Source organism: Diaporthe citri (assembly GCF_014595645.1).
Source record: "Diaporthe citri strain NFHF-8-4 chromosome Unknown scaffold_4, whole genome shotgun sequence".
Classification (NCBI taxonomy): domain Eukaryota; kingdom Fungi; phylum Ascomycota; class Sordariomycetes; order Diaporthales; family Diaporthaceae; genus Diaporthe; species Diaporthe citri.
The window spans coordinates 1-16280 of NW_025064849.1; the positions used below are offsets into that span (position 1 = coordinate 1).

At 44.4% G+C, this 16280-nt stretch overlaps 5 protein-coding genes across 5 annotated transcripts; 3 read left to right on the forward strand and 2 right to left on the reverse strand.

The window, feature by feature from the left end:
* Window positions 1-3036: 3036 nt before the first annotated feature.
* Window positions 3037-4239, forward strand: INS49_009190 (uncharacterized protein; the record flags this gene model as incomplete). The annotated part of the gene is made up of 3 exons (XM_043169926.1): window positions 3037-3956; window positions 4010-4092; window positions 4148-4239. 3 exons carry the CDS (start codon window positions 3037-3039, stop codon window positions 4237-4239), a joined length of 1095 nt encoding a protein of 364 aa, XP_043024491.1.
* A 200-nt stretch (window positions 4240-4439) lies between these two features.
* Window positions 4440-6041, reverse strand: INS49_009191 (uncharacterized protein; the record flags this gene model as incomplete). Its single annotated transcript, XM_043169927.1, has 7 exons — window positions 4440-4748; window positions 4806-5046; window positions 5105-5292; window positions 5352-5455; window positions 5531-5676; window positions 5731-5877; window positions 5938-6041. The coding sequence occupies 7 exons, from the start codon at window positions 6039-6041 to the stop codon at window positions 4440-4442; spliced, it is 1239 nt and encodes a 412-aa protein (XP_043024492.1).
* Window positions 6042-7892: 1851 nt separating this feature from the next.
* Window positions 7893-8351, forward strand: INS49_009192 (uncharacterized protein; the record flags this gene model as incomplete). The annotated part of the gene is made up of 1 exon (XM_043169928.1): window positions 7893-8351. One exon carries the CDS (start codon window positions 7893-7895, stop codon window positions 8349-8351), a length of 459 nt encoding a protein of 152 aa, XP_043024493.1.
* Window positions 8352-11446: 3095 nt separating this feature from the next.
* INS49_009193 (uncharacterized protein) lies at window positions 11447-12007 on the reverse strand (the record flags this gene model as incomplete). Its single annotated transcript, XM_043169929.1, has 1 exon — window positions 11447-12007. One exon carries the CDS (start codon window positions 12005-12007, stop codon window positions 11447-11449), a length of 561 nt encoding a protein of 186 aa, XP_043024494.1.
* Window positions 12008-14469: 2462 nt separating this feature from the next.
* Window positions 14470-16223, forward strand: INS49_009194 (uncharacterized protein; the record flags this gene model as incomplete). Its single annotated transcript, XM_043169930.1, has 3 exons — window positions 14470-14869; window positions 14937-15870; window positions 15935-16223. 3 exons carry the CDS (start codon window positions 14470-14472, stop codon window positions 16221-16223), a joined length of 1623 nt encoding a protein of 540 aa, XP_043024495.1.
* Window positions 16224-16280: the final 57 nt, after the last annotated feature.

The window sequence follows — 16280 nt, forward strand, 5'->3', positions numbered from 1 at the left end:
AAAAAATATTTAAATAAAAATATATTAAGCTTAATTTAATTATATTATAATAATATTATAAAAAAAATTAATAAAAAATTTTATTTTATTTAATTAATTAATTTAATAAATATAAAATATTATAAATAATTATTAATTTAATTTTTATTATAAAAATTTAATTTAATTATAAAAAATATTAAATATTTTTAATATTATAATAAAAAAAATTAATATTTAATTTTAAAATAATAAAATAATAAATATTAATATTATAATAATTTAAAAAAATAAAATTAAATATTTTATATATAATTATTTTAATTATTATAAAAAAATTAAAAATATAATTTTTATTTATTAAAATTAATAAAAATAAAATATTTATTTAAAAAATTATAAAATTTTTTATTTATAAAATAAATTATTTATAATTAAATATTAATTAATTATAAATTATATAATAAATTTATAATTTTAAAGTTTTAAATAAAAAAGTTTATATAAAAAATTTAAATTAAAAAATTATAAAAATATTATTATTTAATTATTAATTTATTTTAATTAATATATTATATTATAAAAATTAAAAATATAAAATATATTATATTATAAAAATTAAAAATATAAAATATATTAATTATAAAAAATAAATTAAGTTTTTAATATATTATAAAAATATTAAAATATAATTAAATAATTAAATAATAAATAATATTTAATTTATAATTAAATTATAATATTTTTTATTTTTTATTATATAATTATTTTTTAAAACTTATTATAAAAATTTTAAAAAAAATATATTATAATTTAAGCTTTATTTATTATAATTAATTAATAAATATTAATTTTATTTAAATATTTTTTAATAAATAACTTTAAATTAATTTATAATAATATATTATATTTATTAATTTTTAATATATTAAATATTTAAATAAATAAATTAAAATATAATTAATAATAAATTATAATTATTTTATATAATTTTTAATAATTTTTAATTATATAATATTTATATTATTTATTAAAATAAAAATAAAAAATAAATATAATTTATATTAAATAATTATTAAAATTAATAAAAATTAAATAAAATTATAAAATTTAATTATAAAATAATATTAATTATTTAATAATAAATTTTATATTTTTTTTAAATATATATTATATTTATAAGTTTTATTATATTATTTAATATTAAAATATTAATTATATAAATTATTTAATTAATATTTTATAAATATAATAATTATATTAATTAAATATATAATTTTAAATAAAATTAATATTTTTTTTAAATTTAATAAATATTATTAAAATTATATATATTATTATATATTTTTAATAATATAATAATTATAAAAATAATTAATTTTAAATATAATTTTTTTTAAAATATTTTATAAATATAATATAAATATATATTATATTATAATAAATAATATAAATAATTAAAATATAATTATAAAATAAATTAATAAATTATTATAAATTATATTAAAAATAATAAATATTTTAAAAATAAATAATTTAAAAAAAAATAATAAATAATATTTAAAATTATTTATAATTATATATTTAAGTTTTATATTATTTTTTTAATTATTTTATAAAAGTTTATATTATTTATTTAAATAATTTTATATATTTTAAAGCAACATTTTATTAAATAAAAATAATATTATATTTTAAAAAGTTATTTTTATATTTCTTTTAATATAAAAAAATTTAATTTATATATAATACCTTTATTTAATCTTTTTAAAAATATTAAGCTTAAGTATTTTATTATAAGTAATTTCTTAATAAAGGTAAAATTTTATAATATGGGTTTCTTTAATCTTTTCTCCTGGCAGAATATTACACACGGCGTCTTATAAGCCATTATCTCTTTGGTCGTCCCTTTTATGGTTGTTACTGTGTGATCTGACCGATCGTCAGCCCTCTGGTCCCCGGCCACTAGATCATCATGCACGTTGCTGAGGTGGGCGAGGGTGTCTCGACTTGGAAAGCCGGCGACTATGTCGGCACTGGGTGATACGGCGGGCATGACGGTAGGAACACAGCAAGTCTTTGGATACCCAGGACCTATTACTCACTGTTGAGCACGGGAGCATATCGAGCATGCAAGAAGGGGTGGTACTACATGTAAAACAGCCAAGGACCAATGGCGACACAAAGCACGGTGAATCTGAGTGCGGCCTGGAATATTTACATAAGTATTGTCAACGGAACGCACTTACAGACGCCGGATACGTGTGCCATTCTTCACGTCGAAGCTGTCGCCTCAATCCCCGAGCGCGCCAACGCGGCCAGGTACGCGCCCATCCCATGCGCCAGCATGACGTGCGTCAACAAGATGTGCCACATGGACGAACGCCCTAGCGATACGGTTGCTATCCAGGGGCTCGCCAAATGTAGTTAAATGTCCTTAGCCATCTCGCTGGGGGCGGCCAAGTAGCTCGCCCGACAGCTAGAGGCGTATGAGCACATGGAAACCGAGGAGACGCACGACGCCGGCGCCACGCTGCGGAGGCTTGGCGGCGCCAGATCGTGACAACATCGCTGACGGGACAGGGCACGCCGGGCCTTCTCAAGAGGCTGGGGTTCCTAGGCAAGTTGCTGATTCTGTCTGTGCCGGGTGGGTTCTGTGTGCCCCGTCGAAAACTCTCTGTTCTTATCCTTGAAACCTTCCCCGCCTGTGCACCCCGCATTTCACCTCGTGCATTGTGGGCCACCTGACGCGCCGTGTGGGCCGACTCTGGCGACTCCAAGAACCACCAGAGCCTTTTGCCAACCAAGTCCGTGATGTCTCGTTGTCTATGAGAGGTCCGCTTTTCCGGATTACCATATTTGGTGAGTACCCATAAGTTAAAAACAGGTAACATAGTCTAGTCGGTAGACCACTTCCACCCTCTCTTCTTATACGAACTCCGCACCTCAAGAGCGATTCTTGCGCTCACGTATACCTCCGAGTTCTCGACAACTTTCACACGCAATTACAGCATCTCTAGCGCAACAAACCCGAAAAACCTATTATATCCCTCCACGATGAAGGCACTCGTCTACGACGGCAACAACTCCGTCTCCCTGCAAGATAAGCCGATCCCGTCGATTCAAGCCCCCTCGGACGCCATCATCAAAGTCCTCCAAACCACTATTTGTGGCACCGACCTGCATATCCGTAAGGGTCATGTCCCGACCTGCCAACCGGGCCGAACTCTCGGCCACGAAGGCGTAGGCGTCGTGCATGCGACCGGCGATTCCGTCACTCGCTACAAGAAGGGCGACAAAGTCCTCATCTCAGCCATCTCCAGCTGCGGCACGTGCGAGTACTGCCGCAGGGGGATGTACAGCCACTGCACCACGGGAGGATGGATACTCGGCAACCTCATCGACGGCACTCAGGCCGAGTATGTGCGCGTCCCGCACGCCGAGTCAAGCCTGCACCCGGTCCCCGAGGGGGCGGACGAGGCTTCTTTGGTGATGCTGAGCGATATCTTCCCCACCGGTCTCGAGTGCGGCGTCCTCTGTGGCAAAGTGCAGCCCGGGGCGACCGTTGCGGTTGTGGGCGCCGGCCCGGTTGGCCTGGCGGCTATCATCACGGCGCAGATGTACTCACCGTCTCAGGTTATCGCCATTGACACTGACCCCAACAGACTCGAGGTGGCTAAGAAGTTCGGCGCCACGGATGTCGTCCTCAGTTCTGGTGGTACTGTTGCCACTATTAGGGGACAGACGGAGGGCAAGGGCTGCGATACTGTCATCGAGGCTGTTGGTATTCCGGCTACGTTTGACCTCTGCCAGGAGTTGCTGGCTCCCGGTGGTGTGCTTGCTAATGTCGGCGTCCACGGGACTAAGGTGGATCTGCACCTTCAGAATCTCTGGGACAAGAACATCTGTGGGTCCTTTTATAGAACATCTGCCTTTATAGAACATCTGGCACAGGAACATCTGGCACAGGAACATCTGTGAGTTCAATTCATTTTCCGCAGCTAACAAAACTTTCAGCCATCACAACCAGACTCGTTGATACGACGACTACTCCCATGCTGTTGAAACTTGTTCAGTCTGGTAAACTGAAGCCGGCACAACTTATTACCCACCGTAAGTCTCAATTAATTGGTTGAACGGTCATGATAATTGCTAAGTAGAGACTCAGACTTCAAGCTTGGCGAGATGGAAACGGCGTATGAGACATTTGGTGAGGCATCTAAGCACGGCGCTCTCAAAGTTATAATTGCTGTTGACTAAGCAGTTAAATGGTTGCTTTCTAATTGTATTATAACCATATCACTCAATTCTGCCTCAGCTTGATCATTCATTTGGTACAATATAAATTGAATCCGACAGAGCTTGTATTCATTCTGCATTGAACGAGCATGAGAGGATTTAGAACGACCGCGTCAAGACCAGCCTCATTTTCATCATGTGAAACCGGCATGACTACTAACTCAAACATAGATATAGCAGAAAGCTCCATCATTCCCACCTAGCTGGTCATGCGTCTCGAAGAGGTTGATCGGTGGGCCAAGCCATTCCATGTCCACAATAACGTCCTGAGGGTCCGGCGCCCGTCGACGCCTCATTGGCATAGTTCCGTTGGGCAAGGAGTACAAACGGTTGTCCACGTCCTGCATCTGCCAGATCCACCAGATGCGGTCGAGGGAGGTGTGATGGAAGTAGAAAAGGGGGTCGCCGGGTGAAGTCATGGGATCACCACCTGGGTCGACTGCCGCGACATAGTGACCTGCTGTGTGAACCTGATTCAAGAGTGTCAGTTCCGATCACGGGAGTATATCCTTGGGGAATTTACGTACACCCCAGGGATACGAGTCATTCTTTGGTGGCGGCATGCCGAGCAACGTGTTGTAAAAACTGTTCATATCCTTGCTCTTGGTGAGCAGATTGAAGACGCGGTCTGCCGTAGCCCCCATGAAAGCATCCTTATTTATGTCGCGACGAAGGCATCGCGGATTCGGCCCTGTGCCATCGGCTCTCGGGTTCTTGGGGAGGTTAGTTCCCGTCGACGTCGAGGTTGGTCCCAAGCTGACGATCATGCTGTAAAGTCGTCAGTTACACACAGGCCACATGTCCGAAAAGCACTCAAGTAACCGACTCTGAGAACGGTCCCTCCTTGGCGCAGCCTCCACCACCTCCCGACTTGATTATGTTGGGAGTTCGTCCAGGCTGCGGAATACCCTTGTACGTGGGTTCAAAGACACCGTTCCCTCCCAAGCTAGATGCGTTGCCATTGAGCAAAGGAGAATTGAACGGGTCAATCGCATAACGGTCGTAATTCATGTACTATCGGAGAGTCAATAATGGTCAGTACCCACTGGCTGGAGAAGGCAGAATCAACGCACCGGCTGGTAACCAGTGTAACCACACTCGTCACGAAGAGCTTTCTCAAACAGCCAGACAAAATACTTGTGAGCGCCGAAGAGGTGGAGGTTGTCATGAAGTTGCACTGAGCCAGTCATGATCAGTGATGTTCCTTTTCGCTCTGGTGTCAGGGATAGACAGAAACTGCTGCTGTACTCACTAGCGTGTGTCATGTGATATGCGACAAAGTCATCATATCGGCTGAGAGCTCCCGGAAACCTGGTAAGGTTTGAAGTGGGAGGTAGCTTCATCAAGCACGTCACAGCAGCGACGTAGTCTTGTCTCTGCGTCTCAGACATATCGCTCCTGTCAAGTTGAATTAATATCGTTGACAGTTCCTCTGAATATTGGCATACATACCACTCTCTTCGTACCACAGCGTTGTCCATGGTACAGCCATTATTACTTCCATCCTCAATCTTCTTGTCCAGCCATTCTTCGACCTTGGGCATCGTGGCCTCTTCTAGCTTATCAACGTCATCGAGTGGATAGACAGGGTTCCGCACACTAGGATCATCCTTTTGGTCAGCTCGTATGAAGCAAAGAGAAGGATAAGACGCTACCTACATCTCTATGTTCGGCGAGAACCCAGGTACAGGCGCTTGAAGTGCTGCAGCTCTCACTCCGATCAGGAGCGATGGCAGTAGGAGAGAACTGCAGATGTTCCGCATGTTGAAAATGTGACCTATTCAGATGTGAAGGGGTGGCAGGAAATACAATCCAGGTGAAGTTCAACAGAGACCTGAATTTTGGTGTTTCTCTCGCGAATTGTTATTATTTATATAGCCCAAACTCCTTCCGGCGGCTCAACAATCAACCAAGATCGACCATGCATCTCCGCACGGCACTTGCAACCAAAGCAACAATAATATACGCTTCATCTACGCAGCCAATGACATTATCATCCAGACATACCCGTTTTCATTGCCGGAGCATACAACCATATGACTGTGTCACAAAATATACAATTGCAGCGCAAGAGTGGAGCGGCAATTTTGTGTGACAGATCGGGACGCCCCGAGTCTGACAATAGCAATGCAGTTCGCCACATGCATGGAATCTCGGCAAAGGTCATTGTGAGTGGCTCTGTAGTCGTTAGAGTGGAAACCCTTGCACCGAGGGTGTTTCCGTTTGTTAAGCTGATAATCCATCTGCAGGGTGGAGATTGAATGTACTGAGAACCACGGCCGGTAATATCAAGTGCTGGTATTGAGGTGTGCATGCTATGTTTGGAAGGGATTGGGCGGCGTTATTGGCATTTAAATGCAACTGCAGGACTTGCCGGGCAGTGACGGTGGCAAATAGTTATGCCGATCTACAAGCATTATCTTGTCGCCTCAGCTATTTCGCCTCGACTTCTTTTTATTATCTCACTTTATGCAGCTGCTAGCCCCTTCATGCGAGGCCACTCTTGAAGGACGGTTGAAAGTCTGACCTCGTGTGCTTAATTAGATTTTGCAATTGATACTGAGATCGATGGATACTTACTTTGAGTGCCCCTTACTCATGGTTGGGGGATGGCCACACCGACACAGTTCACAGTCTGAGAATGGAGTGAATTTATACTAACCAAACTTAGACAATGTACGGCATAAGCTATTGATTATTGTATGAACTATATATGTAATAGTTGGGGCTTTGACTTCTGGAGCAAAGCTTTTGTACTGCCTAGCCCTACTCATTTACATCTCACTAATAAGTAGGCTCTCGGAGAATTTGAGACTCACGAGCGAGCAGCGGAGGCAAAGGACCTAGTACACAACTGGCAACTGTGGTTGAATTTTGGATGAAAGTCTTACGGCTATTCAACCAATTCGGAAAAAATAATAAAGCTGCTCTACTCCAGGAAAAGTGCAAAGAGCTATGATTAAACAGCCGGAGCCCACTGCATAGGTAAACTCCACAAGTCTGTAAAACGCTGTCAAATCGACTTGGGATAGTAGTGCCCTTCAACACTATTTTGATTCGGGTATAACTAAGGGAGCTTATTCCCCCGTTATATGCTAGGGATCATCCGTGTGTGCGAGCAAGTCGTGCAGCCTACCCCTGAAGATAAGGACAGAACAGCCTCGCACCTGGCACTTTTGTTTTGGCCGAATTCCGGCCGCGGCGCGCGAAGTTGAGATATTCAGTGAGAGCTTGATTGCTTCCGCTCGGATTGTGGGGGATTGAAGAATGAGCCTCTTTCTGCCTGATCTATCGGCTGCTTGAGGCTGCTAAATTATATCGAACCTACGAACAACATAAACATGCCGTTCATTCTTATAATCCGATGTTAGAAAATAGATCATTAACAGTGAAAACACCGAATTTCATTTGTGGTCTTAATTGTGTGGTCTAAAATGACCGATATTCATCTTTAAACCCGCAGCATTGGTACCAGATCACCCAAAAGTGTGGTGTGGAATAGCGCATGAGACAAAGACAGACAGAGGGTTCCTCTGCTGTCACATTGGCTCTCGGGGCTGTAGATTAAAACAGTGTTCAGGACAGGCTCGCTCGGCCAGCGGGTCACAAAATACATGGCCGCCACGTACCCGGAGAAGGTGCCGTCTATCGTTTTGGCATGCATCAACACTGGCATCAATACCAACGCCACAATCGCCGCTACTGCCACGATTGCCAGCAACTACAGCAATACTGTCGAGGATAGACTTGCGGCACTGGAGCTGGGTTACTTTGCCCCCGGCCACGACGCCTCAGCCTGGTTGACAAGTTGGTTCCTCGACGCCGTCGGCTCTGTCTCAGGTACTGGCGTGAGCGGTCTTGGAGGAAACAACACACAGATCCTGGATGTCATTGCAACCTTGGATCCATGGAGGAAAGAGGATCAATGGAACTACACCACTGGCTTGGTGGGTACCCGTTCCACTGTGGTGTTTGTGGAGGATGCATCCCACGCATTGTTCCCCGAGAACCTGCAGGGAGTTCTTGATGTCCTACTGCCGTGGTTGGAAACTCAAACTTCTGGGTGGTTGTAGGTTCTTGGAGTTCAATATACCTTAGTTAGTTCGGAGCCAATGTATTCATGGCATGTCCGTTCACCTCCCGTCGCTTGAACCAACTCAGGCGAAATTATTCCGAGTTCACAACTTGAATGGCCAAATCATGGCTGTGAATGAGTGGATTATGAAAATTCAAGCGTTCTCTGTGTTTTGTACATTGAAATGTTCACGTGCTGCCCTCTGCCCACCTGTCGGTATTGGAAGGCCTCGCATCTCGTCGTTCATCAATGGTCCACAGGACCTGGCCATCTCCGGCACGGTCTCAAAATCCAGATTACGTCCTTCTAACTCCTCCATGAAGCTAGGGTGAAGTTCCGTTGTCAAAGTAGTAGATTCGTCCTTTTGAGCCTCAACAAACGGGCTTATCAGCCGCCGTGCATACCAATCCACTTCGCCGAGTCTCCCGGGATGTCGAAGTCCTGCCTCCGTCGTCTCGTCTTCGGTGCTGACGTGCGCTACCCCCGTAATAGGGCGATGCCTCAGGCTAATTTCACCCAACTCCAATTGATTTGGAAAGTCCCTGGTCGTGCTCTCCACCTTAACCTCATGCGTGACAAGGATAAAGTTGTTCCACGTCTTTGTGACCACAGGCCAAAACACCGGGATCGATGCCAACGCCAGAGATAATCGATTCTCGGTTTCTCCCAGCAGCACAATTGTCGGGAAGGAGCTCGTAGGGTCGGGCTCTCTGTCTGATGTTGCCCTGTTGGCGACGATGCGCCCTGCTGCGATGACATTGATTCTAGACGAAAGATTAGTACGCACTTCCTGTTGATTACGAAGAACATGATTAGAAGTCTCTGCGTCATCTTACAATGCTCCAATCAAGAAAAGTCCCACAAGCCCCAGCTTTGTGCGTCGATTGGTATCGTCGCTAAATAGCAAAGGGATAGGTACCACAAGAATTATAAAGTCCAGAGCCATATTTGTCGCGTTAGATGCCACGACGACATTATAGACGTCCATCGGGTTGGTAGAGCCGTATCCGTAGCAATTTGATTCCGAACCTAGGCGGTAAAACTGGTGTACTGGGAAGCAGGGGAACCAGGCCATGAAGGAGAAAGCGAAGCCCCAGATCGAGATGATAACAATCAAAACAATTGAAGTAATCCTCAGGCTTCTCATCCGATCTTGGAATACACGGAGGTATTGTAAAAGGATAGACAGTTTTACAAGGGCGTTCGACGTGGAAAATGACGCGTTGGACATGTAAAATAACTGCTCCAAGTGTGAGCTTGAGTTATTTTGGTGCAGTAGCATTGCAAAAAATGGGCAGAGCTCACGAGAAAGAACATTTCTCTGTCGCTATCAGGACACTCTCTGAAAGGGTGGCCCAACCCGTAATCGGTCGCTAATTCTCTGTTAGTCCAACGTGTGCATGCAGATCGCCACTACCAGGTGGGGCCGGGGTGCGTTACCCAAAGAGAGTCCTATCGCGCTTGTTGAACCGGCAAGCTTTAGAGTCAGCACCTATCATGATTTGCCTTTGGAGTAGCAGTATTACCAATGCAAGCAAAACTACAACGTCATCCCATCCAGGTGCTCGTACGACGCGTAATCTCACATACATCCTTAAGCCGACGCATAACCAGGCCACAACCTGTGACTGTCAGCAATGAGTTGTCATGTCCTGGTTCAGAGCGCTCATACTACGCCAGACGCGATCACAGATATGATTGTGCTTTTCCGGTTTTGAAACGGCAAACCCTCATCAGTGTAACTGGATGGAAATTCGCCAGCACGGGTGAGGTTCCCGTACATGGTCGTGGAAGGCAAGACCCAACGAGTACGCTGGACTAATGAGCACAATAAGCAATTGTTCTAGTGTTGTAGTGGAATAATTTTTTCACGGATCAGAGGGAAAGTTGTTGGGTTTGCCCCTAGACTCCAGGGAATGATGCGCGTGAGTAACGTTGCCTTTTAACTGTTTCGCCCTTGTCAGGAAGCTTTACATTCATTTGACATAAAGACAAATCCCGGGCGTGCTCTTGCGCATAACAATGACTCGTTTCTCTGACAACCCTGACAAATTCATGAGCTCCCGGACGTGTTTCAAAAGGTTATTTTGCTCTTCTCCAGCAAGCGTTAGTCTCCCGTTTTATGCCAGCAAACTTATACCGTAACACGCAAGGCAGGGGCGAAGGCAAAGGGTATAACTTAATTAAAAAATGGAAGAACTTAAACAGAATTAAATATTAATATTAATACTACTTATAAAGGATAATATATTAAGATAAAGATATATAAATAAAATTAAAATAAAGTATATATATTATAATACTTTAAAAATAATAATAAAGTTATAATTATAATATATATTTTAAAAATAACGGTAAAGTTTTATATTATTTAATTTAAAATGCTTAATCTTAAGATCTTTAAAGTAATAAAATAGCTTTTTAATACCCTTATATTAATTAAAAATAAAATATTTATTTTAATCCTTCTTAAAAATATTTCCTATTAATTTTAAAAGATAAGTTAAGTATTATAAACCTTACCTTTTTAAATGCTTATTAATAAGCTGCTAAGTAATAATTAATTATAAATAATTTAAATAAAGCTATTTATATTATATTTATCCTTATTTTTTTAATTAATAAGTTTTTTAAAAAAACATTAATTCTTTTTTATGCTTGCTTTTAATATAATTATATACTTATACTTTTATTAAAGTTTTTCCGGATTTACTCTTATCTCCTTCCTTAATTCGCAGTTCTTCTTTTGGGCTTAATTTATGTGAAGAGCGGCGTACCTCGTGTTCACAGTCACTGTAGAATGCCGCCCACGATATCTGATCCTGGTGCTTACCCCAATCATAGGTCACCTCCTTCCCCTTGTGTCGGACCTGGAGCTGTCCGCCCTCGTGTTCAAGTGGTAGGCAGACAACCAGGGAGCCGAACTGGGTGCTGCCCCGAGGGGTGTCGATATGTGGTTTGAACTTGCCAGATGGGCTGGAGTAGACCTGAGTTTCATCAATGAGTAAGTGGTCTCGTTTTTAATCTGTATACGCATGCTTCTTAAGAAGTATGCATCCCAGTCCCTTATCAATGAGTAAGGTCGTCGAAAGTTCAAATGGGCTCGTTCGGAGCCGAAGGGAGCCCGAGGTGAGAACTTACATTCAACTTGTACAGCTCCGCCCTCACACCTCTTCGGAGGTCGGATTCTGGAGTGCTTGGCAAAAGCACTTGCGCAATGCCATCGATGATGCCGCATTCGTAGGGATTGAAAGTGCTAGCGAACTTATTGGTGTCCAACTTGAGGGCTTTTCGATACGTCTCATCGAAGATATCCTTGGCATGGTAGCCGAAGCTGGCGGGCTCCAAATCATTGATCAGCTTCTCGATATTCCCCTGGCTGTTGGGCACGATGGGGTGGACGAGTTTGGCCCGCGACGCTGGTGTTTCCGGTGTCGCTGGATCCCAGCGGATAGTGACAGGCTCGGAAGTTGAGATCTTTGTGTTGTCGGATGCGAAGGCTTGACCAGGCTTGGTGATGGGAATTGTGGCACCACAGGTGAAGATGGTCTTTTCTGTTTCTTTTCCAAGCTCGTCACGCAATTGATCCAGTAGCTTGGCTGTGACTGGATCACGTGGGACTTCGGATTGAGACTCTGACTGAGATGTGGCCATAATGTTGATTCCAATAGGACTGTTTACAATAGATGGCACTTGATAGTGCTTTGAAGTATGAATGAGGGATTTGGGACCTTCTGAAACGACTGGTAAGCTGATAAGTGGTGAAGGATGTTTGTGGCATGTTTCCATCAAAGATATGAGCTGGAACGGGAAGGAGACCCCCTTTTATAAAACGTAGACTGTGATCAGCTGCCGCGGTGGAATTTTGAACTGAAAGATGCATCAATATATTGGTAGAATAAGAAGAGAGTTCGCTAGGCAACAACCGCAGTTGGCTTCAAGAGCCGCAGGCAGCCGACCGGGATTGCTCCACCATAATGTGGCTACATATGTATCTATTCACACGTACTGTTTAGCATTCAGATGCTACCCGAAAGAAAGTCGTAGGGTTTAAGCTAAAACTTTATCAGCCGTGGAGAGAACTGGCTGTCTCTCAATTGCCCAGTTACTCCACCAGTTGACAAAATCTAGGCAGCAGTTGGGTCATATTGGTCTCAAGCAGTTCAAGTTGCGCTATCTCACTTCAACCTTATCCGTTGGTCTTGCAGAGACTGAGAATCGCCGTTCTTTCTGGTTGGCCTTGGTTTACAAAGGTATTGGCCGGTTCCGACATGTTGGTCCAAGCCTTGCAGGGCTTGAAATTTTGCACAGGCAGCCGACGAGTCACCAGCCTCTTCTGGCTTTTCTCTGATAAGACAGGCCTACTTTCCCTCATACCTCGCGAAGACGCCGAAGCCCGTGAGACATCATAGGCTTATATCCTATGTCCTTGCCCACTCACTTCCTCGCACCTGGGATCTATATCAAATTTCTAGTCATAAGAAAGATGTATTGGAGGAAGCCTGTCCTCGCCAAGCATCACCTAGGTAGGGAAAGGGGAGAATCATACGTCGGAACGATATCTTGTGCATATGTAATCCATGACTCGGCAATACTTCGACCGGTCCGAGCGAATGACGAGAAGGGTGGACTGCCATGCATGAGGGTTCCGACATCAAATGTCGACGTAGCTACATCAGGTCAGTGGGACCGCTGAAACACATGAGCAACATTGTTCCTGCGCGTCCACTGGTAAGCCTGTACCCTAAGATGAGGAACATGCAGGGTCAGTAAACTGCATGCCGCTTCTCGCTTCCCTGGGGAAGGACGCACGCTAAAATTTCGACACAACGCTTAGTCTCTTTCTCCGTTCACCAAGGCAACCAGCCACGAGCCCAGTTCGCTTTCTTACTCGCTACGTCTGTAAAAGAAGCCATCGCGCCTGCACTATAAGGTCATCACGGCTCAGTTGTTAGCCACGGATCCTTCTCCATGGCCCTGGAAATGATATTCCCACTGGTCAGTCCGGTTGAATCCTTCTGTATCACCACACCAGCTGGACCAGCTGCACACTCAGCTCTAAGTCTGTTCTCTGGCTTGTTTCTGGATCCAACTCCTAGGCTGCCAAGCCAGCTAGAATATGTTCTTCGGTGGCACAGCAGGGGGAGAACCAAACTTTGGAGCACAATCACAGGCAACTTTGACCACCACTTATTTGCCCCGTCAGGTAGTCACCACTGAGATGCTTCCAGAATTTGTATTTCTTCCTGTCGCTTTATTGCTGGGTCCTTCCTCCATTCCGCCGGCAGACCAAATCATCAAGACTCCCTCGTGATCATGAGTTCGGCAGCTATGTGGCGGGGAAAACGGAGGGCCGTGGCCGAGTTTCCGCAAAGGGCAATTAGCACCTGTTGGGTCTGCGGGGAGGCGCCCAATCAGCGGGCATGCGGGCGCGAAAAGGGGGCCAGGGGGACCGACATTAGTCTTGCACCGACACGCATAGCGAAAAAGACATTCCACGAAGCAGCCTGAAGGAGCCAGGGAGCCCGATCTAGTTGGGGTGGGGGGGGGTGCGTCGGAGGGATTTCCACGCATCTCGAGCTGATCCCAGTCCGGGGGAGCCACCGCGGCGAGCCAATCGCCAACTTATGTCGCGCATGAAGAGCCAAACGAGCAACCCTCCATCCCGTTGTCAGACCTTCCGCCCCGGCCAGACGGGTAATGATCCCCTGTTCTCCAGGTTGTTCCCTGGACATGGCGATCACTCTATATCTGGCTCTCTTCCATGTCAGAGTCTCGAACTTTCTGCTTTGAGACTCTGCTCCTCACGTCTGACGGACCTCGTGTGTCACGCTTCCACGGTTCGGAGCCTGACACGGTGATATCTAGGTACTACACCACGGGCTGCTGCATTTCTTGGCTAGGGCATAGGGCAGCCAGACCGCTGCCGACGATTTGCCCCCATGTGGCGTGAGCTGGGTGCTCTTTAATCCAGCGTCTCTCCACTCGGGCCCCGGCCACACGCACTGCATCTTTCTACAATGCCTATCTCCTCATCCAAGAGCTTTGAACGGCTTGCCGATGAACAGTCTCGGACGGGGAACCAAGAACAGCCAGACATACTCTCGCGAATAAAAATGTCAAAGGTCGGCGCGAGAAGACCACAGGCGGAGATGGAGGTGGCTCGGCCTGAGGCCCCACGGTTCGAAAGGGTGACATGGTACAGGGAGCCTCACCTGCGGAAGCTGTATGCCATGTCTCTGGTGCTCATGATCGCCTCCGCGACAACGGGCTACGATGGGATGCTCGTCAACACCTCGCAGCAGATCCGTCGCTGGGAGGAGTATTTCGGGTTGGACATCGACGACAACAACAAGCTCGGTGTCTTGATCAACATGTTCAACATCGGGTCCATTGTGTCCTTCTTTATCACCCCATACGTTGCGGACAACTATGGCCGAAAGAACGCCATCATTGCGGGCTGTATATTCATGATCGGCGGAGGGTGCCTCACTGCGTTCTGCGACGGCTACGCGCGTAAGTGTGGACGGGCTTCACGACACGCGTCCGGGGTTGAGAAAGTGCTGATTTTTAGGGTTCGCAGTCTACATCACGGGACGGTTCCTCCTGGGCTTTGGAAACTCCTTGGCGCAAATGGCCTCGCCCCTTCTGTTGACCGAAATCTGCCACCCACAGCACCGTGGCCCAGTCACTGCCATCTATAATTGTCTTTGGAACCTCGGTGCTCTTCTTGTCTCGTCCATCGGATGGGGAACAGCCTATATCGATAACGATTGGTCGTGGCGGTCCATCACACTGATACAAATCGTTCCCTCTGTCATACAAATCACATTCATCTGGTGGCTACCAGAGTCGCCGCGATATCTGGTCAACAAAGACCGGAACGAGGAAGCTCTGATCGTCTTGTCAAAGTGTCATTCTGGCGGAGACATTCACGACGCTGTCGTGCAGTTCGAGTTCCAGGAAATCAAGCAAACCATCCAAATGGACAGGGACGCTGACAAGGCGACATCATACCTGGACTTCATGCGCACCAAGGGCAACAGGTGGCGGCTTGCCATCATCATTTCCCTGGGCATAATCTCGCAGTATTCGGGCAACGCTCTCTTCTCCAACTACATGAATACCATCTACGAAGGTGCCGGCATCACTATGCAGAGCCAGAAGCTTGCCATGTCCACCGGCAAGACAATTCTCGATCTGGTTGTGACCATCGCGGCAGCCCTCAACGTTGACCGATTCGGCCGGAGACCACTGTTTCTGATCTCTACTAGCGGCATGGTGGTCGCATTTGCGGCATGGACGGCAACCGGCGCGATCTATGAGAACTCCAATCTGACCAACATCCAGAGCGGCTATGCACAGCTTGTTTTCATTTGGCTCTTCGGCATCTTCTACGACATTGGCTTCTCCGGGTTGCTTGTCGCTTACGCGTTAGAAATCCTCCCGTTCCATCTACGTGCCAAGGGCATGATGATCATGAACATTACCGTGCAAGCTGTCCTTGCCGTTGGGAAGTATGTCTCTCGGGCCCAGCCCCCTTCCCCCGGCCGAAGCATCCACCTGCTGACATATGACCAGTCAAACCAACAAGATCGCCTGGGACAGTTTCCCCCGCCACTGGATGTTTATGCTCTTCTACACGTGTTGGGATGTGGTTGAACTGATTTTTGTCTGGCTCTTTTACGTCGAGACGAAAGGCCCAACGCTTGAAGAAATTGCGCGCATATTCGACGGTGACGACGCGGTGGCACACATTGATCTGAATGAAATCGCAAAAGAGCTTCACGGTGACCACTACGAGGAGGCTCATTTCGAGGCATATCGACACAAAAAGGGCCCATCTGCCCGAGAGAGGTACTATTCATAGTGCTGCGCTAGTTTGTTAGCCTTTTGGAGGAGCAGCGTACGACGTAGATATATACTT